This window comes from Trichosurus vulpecula, chromosome 7 (genome assembly GCF_011100635.1).
Source record: "Trichosurus vulpecula isolate mTriVul1 chromosome 7, mTriVul1.pri, whole genome shotgun sequence".
NCBI classification, from domain to species: domain Eukaryota; kingdom Metazoa; phylum Chordata; class Mammalia; order Diprotodontia; family Phalangeridae; genus Trichosurus; species Trichosurus vulpecula.
This window is the reverse complement of record NC_050579.1, coordinates 268,354,886-268,369,045: the sequence shown is the minus strand read 5'-3', so window position 1 is coordinate 268,369,045 and position 14,160 is coordinate 268,354,886. Positions and strand designations below refer to the sequence as shown.

The following is a 14,160-nucleotide window of genomic DNA, read 5'->3' as shown; positions in this document are numbered from 1 at the left end:
CCTAGAATACGCTCTTTACACAAACACACATGAATCAGAGGGTCACATGTAGAGCAAAGTAAAAGGCTACAGCAGAATCCATTATGTTTCAGCTGAAGTTAAAAAAAAACAGAGGTAGCAATCATGACCTCAAAGCAAAAGCAAAAATAGGTTCAATTAAATGGGATAAACAAAGAAACTATATCTTGTTAAAAGGTACCATAGACAATGAAGTCATATCACTACTAAACATATATGCACCAAATGATATAGCACCCAAATTCTTTTTTTTCAGATTTTTTTTATTTCTAGCTTACAACACTAAGTTCCACAGGCTTTTGAGTTCCAAATTTTCTTCTCCTCCCTGCCCTCCTCCCTCCCCCCAGGATGGCATGGAATCTGATATATGTCTTACATATACCTTTGCATTAAATATATTTAGACAATAGTCAAGTTGTAAAGAAGAACCATGAACACTGGAGTAAATCATGATAAGAAGAAACAAAACCAAAGAAAAAGATATAGGAAAAAAAGAGAGCAGATGGTTTCCTTCAACCCGCATTCATACTCCATAGCTCTTTACCTGGATGTAGATAGCTCTTTCCATAATGAGACCTTTGGGGCTGTCTTTGAACCTTCTATTGCTGAAAAGAGCCAAGTCTATCAAAGTTAGTCATCGCAGAATCAATATGTCTGTGGCTGAGTACAATGTTCTGCTCCTCTCACTCAGCATCATATCATGTAGGTCTTTCCAGGTTATTATGAAGTCTGTATCTTCAACATTTCTTATTGCACAATAGTATTCCATTACATTCATATACCACAACTTCTTTAGTCAATCCCCAGTTGATGGGCATCCCCTTGATTTCCAACTTTTTGCTACCACAAAAACAGCTGCTATAAATATTTTTGTACATACAGATCCCTTTACCCCTTGTGTGATCTCTTTAGGATACAGCCCTAAGAGTGGTATTGCTGGATCAAAGAGTATGCACATTTTTATAGCCCTTTGGGCATAGTTCCAAATTGCTCTCCAGAATGGCTAGATCTGTTCACAACTCCACCAGCAACATTCCAATTTTCCCACATGCTCTCCAGCATTTATCATTTTCCTGTTTTGTTATGTTAGGGAATGTGACAGGAGAGATGTGGTACCTAAAAGTTGTTTTGATTTGCATTTCTCTGATTAATAATGATTTAGAGCATTTTTTCATGTGCCTATAGATATCTTTAATTTCTTCCTCTGAAAACTGCCTGTTCATATCCTTTGACCATTTCTCAATTGGGGAATGACTTGTATTCCTACAAATTGGACTCAGTTCCCTGTATATTTTAGAGATGATGCCTTTATCAGAGTTGTAAAGATTTTCTCCCAGTTTTCTGCTTGATGCCTAATCTTTGTTGCAATGGCTTTGTTTATACAAAAACTTTTCAATTTCACCTAATCAAAATGATCCATTTTACGTTTTATAGTGCTCTCTATCACTTGTTGGGTCATGAATTCTTCTGTTTCCCATAAATCTGACAGGTGAACTATTCCTTGCTCTCCCAAATTGCTTATAGGATCAGCCTTTACTCCTAAATCATGAACCCATTTTGACTTTATTTTGGTATATGGTGTAACATATTGGTCTCTGTCCAGTTTCTGCCATACTCTTTTCCAATTTTCCCAGCAGTTTTTGTGAAATGGTGAGTTCTTAGCCCAGAAGCTGGATTCTTTGGGTTTATCAAAGATTAGATTGTTATAGTTCTTGACTACTGCATCTTGTATACCTAACCTATTCCACTGGTCCACTACTCTTCTTCTTAGCCAGTACCAAATAGTTTTGATGACTGCTGCTGCATGCTACAATTTAATATATGGTATGGCTATGTTACCTTACCTAACATTTTTTTTCATTAATTCCCTTGATATTCTGGACCCTTTGTTCTTCCAGATGAACTTTGTTATTATTTTATCCTGCTCCGTAAAATAATTTCTTAGTAGTTAGATTGGTATGGCACTGAATAAATAAATTAATTTAGATAAAATCGTCATTTTTATTATATTAGCTTGGCCTAACAATGAGCAACTGATATTTTTCCACTTATTTAGGTCTGACTTTATTCGTGTGAAAAGTCTTTCACAGTTATGTTCACGTAGACCCTAGGTTTGTCTTGGCAAATAGACTCCCAAATATTTTATAGTGTCTACAGTAACTTTTTGTGGAATTTCTCTTTCTATTTCTTGCTGTTGGGCTTTGTTAGTAATATATAGAAATGCTGCGGATTTATGTGGGTTTATTTATATCCTGCAACTTTGCTAAAGTTTTCATTATTTCAAGTAGTTTTTTACTTGATTCTCTAGGATTCTCTGAGTAAATCATCATATTGACTGCAAAGAGTGATAACTTAGTTTCTTCTTTGCCTGTTCTAATTCCTTCAATTTCTTTTTCTTCTCCTATTACTGGAGCTAACATTTCTAGTAGCAAATTGAATAGTAGGGGTGATAATGGACATCCTTGTTTCACCCTTGATCTTATTGGGAATGGATCTAGTTTATGCCCATTACATATAATTGTTGCTGGTGGTTTTAGGTAGATGCTACTTAAAATTTTAAGGAAGCCTCCATTTATTCCTATTCTTTCTAATGTTTTTAATAGGAATGGATGTTGTATTTTCTCTAAAGCATTTTCTGCTTCTATTGAGATATTCATATGATTTCTGGTAATTTTGTTGTTGATATGATTAATTATGATGATAGTTTTTCTAATATTGAATTAGCCTTGAAATACTAGAATAAATCCTACGTGATCATAGTGTATTATTCTCATGATAAGTTGTTGCAATCATTTTGCTACTATTTTATTTAAAATTTTTGCATCAGTATTCATTAGGGAAATTACACTATAGTTTTCTTTCTCTGTTTTGACTCTTCCTGGTTTGGTTATTAATACCATATCTGTGTCATAAGAAGAATTTGGTAGGATTCCTTCTTCATCTATTTACCCAAATAGTCTATAAAGCATGGAATTTAATTGTTCTTAAAATATTTTATAGAATTCACATGTAAAAGCATCTGGCCCTGGTGATTTTTTCCTAGGGAGCTCATTGAGTTCTTCTTCAATTTCTTTTTCTGAGATGGGGTTATTTAGGTATTTCACTTCCTGTTCTGCTAACCAGGACAATTCATATTTTTGTAACTATTCATCCATATCCCTCAGGTTGTCAAATTTATGGGCATACAATTGGTCAAAATAACTCCTAATTATTGTTCTCATTTCCTCTTCATTGTAGATGAATTCACCCTTTTCTTTTTTGATACTGGTAATTTGATTTTCTTCTTTCTTTTTTAAATCAACTTGACAAAAGGTTTATCAATTTTATTGATCTTTTCATAAAACCAGCTCTTAGTTTTATTTATTGGTTCAATATATTTCTCATTTCAGTTTTATTAATCCCTCCTTTGGTTTTCAGTATTTTTAATTTGGTGTTATTTTGGGATTTTCAATATGTTCTTTTTCTAGTTGTTTTACTTCCATACCCAATTCATTGATCTCCTTTTTCACTATTTTATTCATGTGAGAATTTAGAGATATAAAACTTCCCCAAAGAACAGCTTTTGTTGCACCCCGTAACTTTTGGTATGTTGTGTCATTATTTGTCATTTGTTATTGTCATTCTCTTGAATGAAGTTATTAATTGTTTCTATGGTTTGTTCTTTGGCCCACTCATTCTTTAGAATTAGATTACTTAGTTTGCAATTAATTTTTAGTTTATTATTCCATGGTCCCTTTTTCCAAATAATTTTTATTGTATTATGATTTAAAAAGGATGCATTGACTATTTCTGACTTTCTGCACTGGATTGTGAGGTTGTTATGCCCAAGTACATGGCCAGTTTTTGAGTATGTGCCATGTACAGCTGACAAATAAGTATATTCCTTTTTATCCCCATTTCGTTTTCTCCAGAGGTCTATCATATCTGCCTTTTCTAAAATTCTTTTCACCTCTTTAACTTCTTTTTTTGTTTATTTTGAGGTTACATTTATCAAGTTCAGAGACGGGGAGGTAGAGATCCCACACTGGTATAGGTTTGCTGTCTATTTCTCCCTCTAATTCCCTTAATTTCACATCTAAGAATTTGTATGCTATAGCACTTGGCGCATATATGTTAAGTAATGATATTGCTTCATTGTTTATGGTGCCTTTTAGCAAGATACAGGTCCTTCCTTATCACTTTTCATTAGATATATGTTTGTTTTTGCTTTGTCTGAGATTAAGATTGCAACCCCTGTTTTTTTTTTTACTTTAGCTGAAGCATAATATATTCTTCTCCAGTCTTTTACCTTTACCCTATGTGTTTCCCCTTGTTTCAAATGTGGTTCTGGTAAACAACATACTGTAGAATTATGGTTTTTAATCCATTCAGCTATCCTTTTCCCTTTTATGGGAGAATTCATCCAATTCCCATTCACAGTTAGGCAAATGGAAGTGGAATAACATATAGTAGGTAAACTTCACAAGGTTTTTAGCTATCATAGGTGGAGAAAATACAGAATGATAGCTAGTGGATTGTTACAGGTCTGGGCCTGTGGATTGTGATAGTGGATTAAGTGAGAGGATCTTTTTACAACACTGAGGAGAGGAATACCTTTGTATGTGGTAGAGGAGTTGTTAGTAGACAAGAATTGCCTTAGCAAGAAGAGTCATCTCTTTATGTGAGGCAGGGGTGAAGGAAGAGATAGTGACAGAAAGTATCAGGGTGAGATGATATGTGGAGGGAAGAATAGGGAGTGTGTGATGAATGACTTCAATTTTTGCTGGGAAATATGAGACAAGGATGAGAAGGAAGGTGAGAGGAGATTGGAAGAGGGATGAAAACATTTGAAAAAGCCACCATGGAGAGTGGGCTAGTGAATCAATTAGGGATTCACTTGATATAGGTAGCGCCCAATTAAAGTTATGTAATGTATTCGTGGTGAACTCAGTCAGCATGGTTTCATGATTTTCTCTAGTTTCATTCAGGTTTCCCTGAGTAGGAGCAGAGGCAGTGGCAATAAACTAGGACTGAGGCTTAGAAGGGCAACTTTGGTGATAGTATAAGGCAGAAAAAAGATTTAATAGAAGAAAATAGACAAAGGGATGAACCAGCTCACCAAGAAATCAAGGAGGAGAGTTTAGCTAGTGCAGGAATGATGACCTTGGAAACAGCTGAGGAGTGGAGGTCATGGTGAGATTGAGGAATAGAGTTAGGAGGTTGTACGGAAGAGGAAGAGGTGCAGTGACTATCAATTATGATCAGATAAAGGAATTTCAGAGTTCACAAACATAGAAGTGGAACACTTGTAGGTGATAGCAAGAACAAGAGTATGACCATCTTTTTGCATCTCTGAGTTGGATGGAAGTCTTTGGAAATGAATAAGGTGAAGAAGTGGGAGGTTAGGGTGTTTGAGGGAATATTTAATCTCTTGCTTTGAGGACAGGAATTGTGAAGGAAAGAAAGACTGATTCACAATTTGTTTACATCAAGGTTTTAGTCAACTAAAATAAAAAAAAATACTGAGGTCTTTGTCACATAACTCCTACGAACCTAGGTCTCTTCTGCTGTTTACTTGGATGCATCGAAATAAATTTGGATCTAAACCTTGCCCACAGATTGAATCCACTTACACTAAAATAATAATAATAATAATAATAATAATCCCATTAAAAGTATTCAAACAGAAGAAACAGATGTACTTACCTTCACATGCGATAAGGGCTTCCTCTCCCTGCTGACAAGAATTCTGGCCCCAAGATTGAGAAGGACAATGCCAGAGGAAGGATTCTTGACCTTGGCAGTTGATTTTGTCTATCCACCTGAACTGCAAGTCATTTCGGGGGCTAGAAAATGTTTCAATATGCCCCTTGGAACCACAACTCAGGTGTCTGCAAATCACTGATACTGTGTTGTCTTCCATGGAGTTGGAGCAAACACTACCCCATGTTCCATTGTAGAAAACTTCTAGCCACCCAGAGCACTTATGGTCCTCACTCACCAGCCTGAGATCCAGGGATTCTGTAAATGGAGAGGGAGGTATGACACAATAAGAGGGTACATTTGGGTCTCCTCCTCTGAAATTGCATTAGGTTCTCTGGCTCTGCTGTGGAGTCTCCACTGGATAGACACAGAACCCAGATCTTTTTTTACAGAATTACTTGCTCTATATTTCTGAGCATTTCTCTCTGTCTTGTCACTCCCAATGAAAAAGACAGGAACGTCTTGACTGTGATTTCACTACTCAGTTTCACACTTTCAAAATCAGTGTGTATCTGTGAACCACCAAAGTAAATCCAAACAGAAGACACATATTGTATACCTATTCTGTGAATAGCACTGTACTGGGAAATGAAGGCATGAGGATTACACACACATGCACGCATGCGTGCACACACGCATGCACGCACGCGCGCACGCACACACACACACAGTCACACACATATGCATATACATATATGTGGATGTATATATATGCATATACATGCATATATGTATATATATACATAGATACAAATACATATATATATATATGTGTGTGTGTGTGTGTGTGTGTGTGTGTCTTTAGAAAAGAGGAGACCAACCTATTCAATTATTGCAGATGAATAAAACCACCCTGCAGATAAGAAGCCTTGCCCTGAAACTGAATTCTAGGGATAACTCTATTTGGGAGAGGAAGTCCTCCTCCCTGTCTGAATCAGTTCCTGCTCCATCAGGTATCTAAGACCCACCTCCTCAGTGCTCCCATAAGTCCCTCAGTGTGAGTGGGATGTATGTGGCCCAGACCTGAGCAGAGGACTCCCACATCCTCTTTGTGTCTGCAGTCATGCTGACCCCCATGGATGGCAGGGCACTCCCCTAGATGATGTTCATTTCCAGAGCAATTAAGCTCATCCAGCCAGATGGGGCCTGATCCTTGTCCAAAGTGAGCAAAGACCATGACTTCGAGGGCCACTCCACAGCCCAGCTGCCTGCACACTACGTGGGCATCACTTAGGTCCCAAGAATCATCACAGATGGTCCCCCATGTACCATTGTAATAGACTTCAACTCTTCCAGAGCAGGGACCTCTTCCATTCAACAGACGAACCTGTCCATTTTCTATAGGGAGAAAATCAGATTAATTGCAAAATTTCCCCAGGAGAGAGAAGAGTTTCTCAGATTGTCCAATTTTCTTTCTTACCTGAAAATAGGACAGTTGCCTTTTCCTTTTCAGACTGTGAATTATTTAATGTGAGAGACTGTGTCAGGTTTCCTGAAAAAAAGCACACACAGCTGAAATCCAGGGCCGGAATTTTTAATTTGGGAGGGGATAATTAAGTTAAATATATACCTTGAAGAAAGGCACTGGGTGAGAAGAGAGGGTCAGCAAATTGTGAGGGAGGGACAAAGGGATTTCCTGGTCTAAGAAGGCAGGTTTGGGCTCTACCAAGTCGAACAGAATTGTTCTCCTTGACAGTTCTATTGTTCCACTCCCACAACTCCACCCTCCATACACAGAGTGCCCAAAAAGCCTGTGACCTTTTATAAGGAAGAGTTTATGAGAGAAAGGTGGCAGCACATCTAGCTGATCATCCTTCCTCAGGCTTTGCTCACCCTCTGCTACAACCTCTGCTTCACACCTATAAACTATATAGTTTAGCTTCCCCCTACCATATTTCTGACAGCAGCCTATGTCTTAAAGTGTAGAAGAGGAATTTTTTTTCCCTTTGAGTACACCAGTTTGCTTTAAAATATGTTGATAAATACTGCTCCACGATTTGGGAGTTGAGGGAAGAGGAGAGGGAGAAAATTTGAAACTAAAAAAATTTTAAATGTTAAAAATTATCTTTACACGTAATTAGGAAAAATAAAATATTGTTTTTAAAATAAATAAATGATTTATATATATATATATATATATATATATATATATAACTATACTTCATTATAATTGGTCTCTTGTTTATGTAAGTAGAGCCCCACCTGTAGCCAGGGGCTTTGTGTAGAGAGGCCTGTATGTTCTGTGACCTAATGTGTGCAAAGGGCTGTCCCTCTCACTTGGGGTTTTCATTGTGTGGCACTAAGTGAGAAAGAACAGATATGTGTATCCTTCTTCTCCCCTTCTTGTTGTAGTTTAGTCATTTCATTTATGCCTGACTCTTTGTCACCAAACTTAGGGTTTTCATGGCAAAGATACTGGGCTGTTTTGCCATTTCCTTCTCCAGGTCATTTTACAGATGAGTAAACTGAGGCAAACATGGTTAAGTGATTTCCCCAGGCACATGCAGCTGGTAATTATCTGAGGTCAAATTTGAACCCAGGTCTTCCCTATCCCTGGCCCTACCCTGTATGCACTGCACCACCTAGCTGCCTCTCTACCTAGCTTCTTCACCTCCCTTTCTCCAAAGGAGACTTTAATTCCCACCAGGAGGGGAAGCATGAGGTTGGGCCCAGACACCACTCAGCTGTCCTCAGAGAGAAGGAATACCAGGGTAGAATTACTTTATCCTCTCCCTTCACTATTGTTAATCTATGGGTCATGATCAGCTTCAACCTAACTTCTGATTTTCAGGAGGGGGAGATCAATTAAAAACATTATTCTCAGAAGTTGTCCCAAAGCTGCATCAAAGGAGGCCATGGCCCAAAGGAAGTCAGGAATACCTGCTCCAGAGGAACAGGTATCTTTTTTGGACTAGCTAGATAGGAATTCCTTCTTCTCCTAGCTCAACAGAGAAAAGGTTGAGGTTTTCAAATAGCAAGTACCTATTAAGTACTAGTAGATTGATTTTCTGAGTAACTAAGGAAAAAGACAACATAAAAGCAGAAACTCTCCACTTTTACACATCACTAGAAATGACATCCCAGGATGATGCTAGTGTAGCACAACTGAAAGGAGCATCCTCTCACTCTAAGCTGTTTCTAAATTTCTCCCCTGCTCTCTGGGACTTTCCTAGTGGGGTGATTAGAATAGCAAGTGGTAGTGGAATTGCGGGAACCATACTGACTCCATCTTGTGATTCAATTCTGGCCTAGCTCAGGTATATTCACTCATGGGCCTGGTCTAATTTCTATCTTCTGGGAAAACTATGGAATAGGAGGAATTGGGAGAAAACATTATTTCATCTTTTGAACCCAGTCTTACATGGCAGTGAATTGTACCAACTGTACCTGATGGTACAACTGTACCTAACTAAGGACCTAGGTTATGCTGACTAGAACCTCAGTCAGATGCAAAGATTGATGCAATGCATTTTCTTATAAGAAACCGACATGTTTTATCTCAAAACTGACCCAGTACTATTTAACCAGTTATTGTTAACTGGTCCAGATTTGTTAAGGATTATTGCGTAAGGGGGTGGAGCCAAGATGGTGGCTGTAAAGCAGGGTGTAAGCTCCCTACCACATCCCTCCAAAAACCTATAAAAATGGCTCTGAACAAATTCTAGAACTGCAGAATCCACAAAGTAGCAGAGGGAAGCAGGGGTCCAGCCCAGGAAAGCCTGGATTGTCGCTGGATGAGGTCTATCCCACATGGAGTGGAGGAGACTCCGGCTCAGGGTGGGAGGCAGCAGGACCAACCAGACCAGGAGCTGGGCAAAACAGGCCCTAGCACCCTGAATCAGTGAGTTGCGGCAGTTACCAGAATTCTCAACCCACAAACACCAAAGACAACAGAGAAAGTTAGTGGAAAAAGCTGTAGGGGACAGAGTTCATGGTTCGGCCACCACCCCAGAGGCAGCAGGGGAGGTGCAGCTACAGAACTACAGCTGCAGTTACTTCCAGCCCCAGGCACACATTGTGGGAGGAATTAAGTGGTGGATCAGAGCAGAAGTGCAGAGCCTGCTGAAGATTTGCGTCAGGCCCGGGTTAGGGGTTCTTCAGAAAGGAAGAGTGCTGGCGTGGCAGAGCTGGTTGTATAGAAATAGCTCTGAAATCAACAACGCATCCCCTCAAACTTGGAACAAAGTATTCTTTCCTCTACAAGCAGTCATACCCCGACGCAAAACTCAAGGGTCAAGTAAGTTGGCTGGGAACATGGCCAGGCAATGAAAACGCACCCAGATTCAGTCTCAGACTTTGGAATCTTTCCTTGGTGACAAAGAAGAGCAAAACATACAGCCTGAAGAAGGCAACAAAGTGCAAGAGCCTACACCAAAAGCCTCCAAGAAAAACATGAACTGGTCTCAGGCCATGGAAGAGCTCAAAAAAGAGTTGGAAAAGCAAGTTAGAGAAGTAGAGGAAAAATTGGGACGAGAAATGAGAATGATGCAAGAAAACCAGGAAAAACAAGTCAATGACTTGCTAAAGGAGACCCAAAAAGACACTGAAAAAATATTGAAGAAAACAACACTTTAAAAAATAGACTAACTCAAATGTCAAAAGAGCTCCAAAAAGCCAATGAGGAGAAGAATGCCTTGAAAGGCAGAATTAGCCAAATGGAAAAGGAGGTCCAAAAGACCACTGAAGAAAATACTACCTTCAAAATGAGATTGGAGCAAGTGGAAGCTAGTGACTTGATGAGAAATCAAGATATTATAGAACCGAACCAAAGGAATGAAAAAAATGGAAGACAATGTGAAATATCTCATTGGAAAAACCACTGACTTAGAAAATAGATCCAGGAGAGAGAATTTAAAAATTATTGGACTACCTGAAAGCCATGATAAAAAAGAGCCAAGATATCATCTTTCAAGAAATTATCAAGGAGAATTGCCCTGATATTCTAGAGCCAGAAGGTAAAATAGAAATTGAAAGAATCCACTGATCGCCTCCTCAAATAGTTCCCAAAAAGAAACTCCTAGGAACATTGTTGCCAAATTCTAGAGCTCCCAGGTCAGGGAGAAAATACTGCAAGCAGCCAGAAAAAAACAATTTGAATATTGTGGAAAAATAATCAGGATAATACAGGATCTGGCAGCTTCCACATTAAGGGACTGAAGAGCTTGGAATATGATATTCTGGAGGTCAATGGAGCTAGGATTAAAACCAAGAATCACCTACCCAGCAAAACTGAGTATCATGCTCCAAGGCAAAATATGGATTTTCAATAAAATAGAGGACTTTCAAGATTTCTCAGTGAAAAGACCAGAGCTGAATAGAAAATTTGACTTTCAAACACAACAATGAAGAGAAGCATGAAAAGGTAAACAAGAAAGAGAAATCATAAGGGACTTACTAAAGTTGAACTGGTTTGTTTACATTCCTACAAGGAAAGATGATGTGTATGATTCATGAGACCTCAATATCGTAGTAACTGAAAGGAATATGCATATGTATGTGTATATATATATATATATATGTATGTGTGTGTGTGTGTGTGTGTGTGTGTGTGTATACATATATATACATTTGTGTGTGTGTGTGTCTATTTATGTATATGTGTAGGTATATACACACACACACACAAAGGGCACAGGGTGAGTTTAATATGAAGGGATGATATCTAAAAAATTAAAATCAATTTAAGGGATAATTGAGGAATATATTGAGTGAGGGAGAAAGGGAGAAATAGAATGGAGTAAATTATCTCGCATAAAAGTGGCAAGAAAAAGTGGTTCTGTAGTAAGGGAAGAGGGGGCAGGTGAGGGATAATGAGTAAATCGTGCTCTCATTGGATTTGACCTGAGGAGGGAATATCATACACACTCAATTGGGTATCTTACTCCACAGGAAAGAAGGAGGAAGAAGATAAAAAAGAGGGGATGATAGAAGGGAGGGCAGACAGGGGGAGGAGGTAATCAACAGCAAACATTTTCAAAAAGGACAGGGTCAAGGGAGAAAATTCAATAAAGGGGGATAGATTAGGAAGGAACAAAACATAGTTAATCTTTCACAACATGAGTATTGTGGAAGGGTTTTACATAATGATATGCATGTGGCTCATGTTGAATTGCTTGCCTTCTTAGGAGGGTGTGTGGGGAGGAAAGAGGGGAGAGAATTTGGAACTCAAAGTTTAAAAACAGATGTTCAAAAACAACAACACCAAAAAAAAAGTTTTTGCATGTAACTAGAAAATAAGATACACAGGCAATGGGGCATAAAAATTTTTCTTGCCCTACAAGAGAAGAAGGGAAAGGGGGATGGTAGGGGAGTGGGGTGACAGATGGGAGGGCTGACTGGGGAATGGGGCAACCAGAATATACGTCATCTTGGAGTGGTGGGAGGGTACAAATGGGGTAAAAATTTGTAATTTAAACTTTTGTGAAAATCAATACTGAAAACCAAATATATTAAATAATTTTTTTTAAAAAAAGGATTGTTGCTTAATAAATTGATAAGCTTGGGGAGTGTGAACCTTTGTTTCCACAGCCATTTCATCCTTCATAAGTTCACCCTCTCTTCCCTCAAGTTTTCTCAGCACTCTCTGGATGACCCGCACTCATCCAACACATAGATCCTTTTCCTTGCAGAATCCTTATCCTCTGATCTTTGAATTGAATTTAACACTGCACCCTGACCTATTTGTATGTCTAATGAGAAGGTTTTACCCTAGTTCACCTCCTACCTCCTCTAACAAATAGACAGAGAGGATAAAATTGTGTAACCTTTACCTCAAGAGTCTATGTGCACAAGAATCTCTTCATTGGTGTGAATTGATTTCATGAGATTAAGTTACTAAGAGCTGGAGAGAAGAGAGATCCTGGTCTACTGGCTCAGCATCTCTCTTTGTAGAAACAAAGAGATCTCTCTTTTCTCCAGCTTTCACAAACTCTGACCCTCATGAAATCCATTTCCACTAATGGGGAGATCTTTTGCAAATGGCCCTTTGAGACAAAGGTTGCAACTTTCATGTTACAAAGTCCTGGAATTTTATTCTGAGAAAGGTGTAACATGGTCTACACCATACTGAATAGTATCCCCATGTCTATGATCTTCTCTGACCTCTTCTGTCCTTGCAGAATTTTGCTCTGAGAAAATAAACTTCATGTGAATTTAGACAATTCCTAGTCCTCCCTGTCTAAGTTTGGTTATTCTTCCTCCTTCCTACCAATGTCCAGAGGCAATTTCTTTGTTCACTGTTTGTACTATACATTAGCATAGGTCTATATTTTCTTCTAAAGTAGTTGAGGGATTGAACTCCCAAAGAAAGGTCAGGCATGAACAATGGCATATATAAAGTAAATATGTGCAAATGACACACATGATTGAGAATAACATGGATAGGACTCTTCATACTTGCTACCAGAGAAAAGATGCCATGGCTCTCATATAAATTCTGAAAAGGGCGACCTGACTGTTGATGGGTGTAGACACTTCTATCCTTTTCCTTCCTGCACATATCAGTGCTTTCCCTGGCCCATCACCTAGAGATATGCTTTGAGTCCAAATTAGAGATTTCCCTTCACTAACCTGAGCAGACCACAGAGGCAACTTTGCCTTTGGAACAAGAGGAAGTCCCCAGAATAATCACAGGACAATCCCATAAATGAGACTCAGTCCCTGTGCAATAAAATGTATCCCCTATGATCTGGACATTTCCTTTGCTGAAATGTACATCTTCTGGAGTCTTCGTGGCAACACCACAGTTGAGCTGATGGCAGAGAACATTGGCATCTGCCAGGTCCCAGTGGGACTCACAGAGACTTCTCCAGATCCCCAAAACTTGGATCTCTACTATTCCTTCACATTGGGAGCTTCCATTCATCAGACGAAAGTCTGTGTACTCTGGGGAGAAGAAGACAGGGCTTTAAAAAAGTGATTGGGACTTTCTAGTCACAGTATCAAGTACAATGGGGGAGCAGGACAAAAGCATTGTGTAAGTTTTACTTGAACAAATGACTCCGACATCCATGCTGTGACTGCATATTCCTTGTAGAAGTGGTACTGTGGGGCACAATGGCAGAAGCGGTTCACTTCCATTACACTGGATTTCTTTGTCCCAGATGGGTCCATTTCCTCTTCCAAAGTGAGCTCTTTTCATGATAGAAACTGCAGTCCCACACTGTAACTCAGCACAAATGACTTTGGCAGTAGAAAGAGTAAAATTCCAATCACAAACTGTGCTCCATTTGTTTTCAGAATTTACTTCCACCCTCCCATTACAGGGTCCATCCCCAGCAACCAGCTTGACAAATCCTAGAAAGACAAGAAAGGACTCCAGTGAATGCCAAGATTTCCTTGGTAAGAAAAAAAGGCACAATTAATTATGTGAGACTATGTCTGGCATATTCCCAAGGGAGA

The 14,160-nt window shown here is 38.9% G+C and overlaps 1 protein-coding gene across 1 annotated transcript in view; it reads right to left on the bottom strand.

Moving 5' to 3' along the window:
• LOC118857996 (antigen WC1.1-like) overlaps window positions 1-14,160 on the bottom strand; it is a 66,074-nt gene that overhangs the window by 19,524 nt on the left and 32,390 nt on the right. Inside the window, exons 7-10 of the mRNA XM_036768437.1 lie at window positions 13,747-14,055; window positions 13,330-13,644; window positions 6,784-7,098; window positions 5,704-6,018 (exon numbers count right to left, since the gene is read on the bottom strand). Of these exons, the coding sequence (XP_036624332.1) occupies window positions 5,704-6,018; window positions 6,784-7,098; window positions 13,330-13,644; window positions 13,747-14,055 (1,254 nt within the window). The remainder of the gene's footprint in view (window positions 1-5,703; window positions 6,019-6,783; window positions 7,099-13,329; window positions 13,645-13,746; window positions 14,056-14,160) is intronic.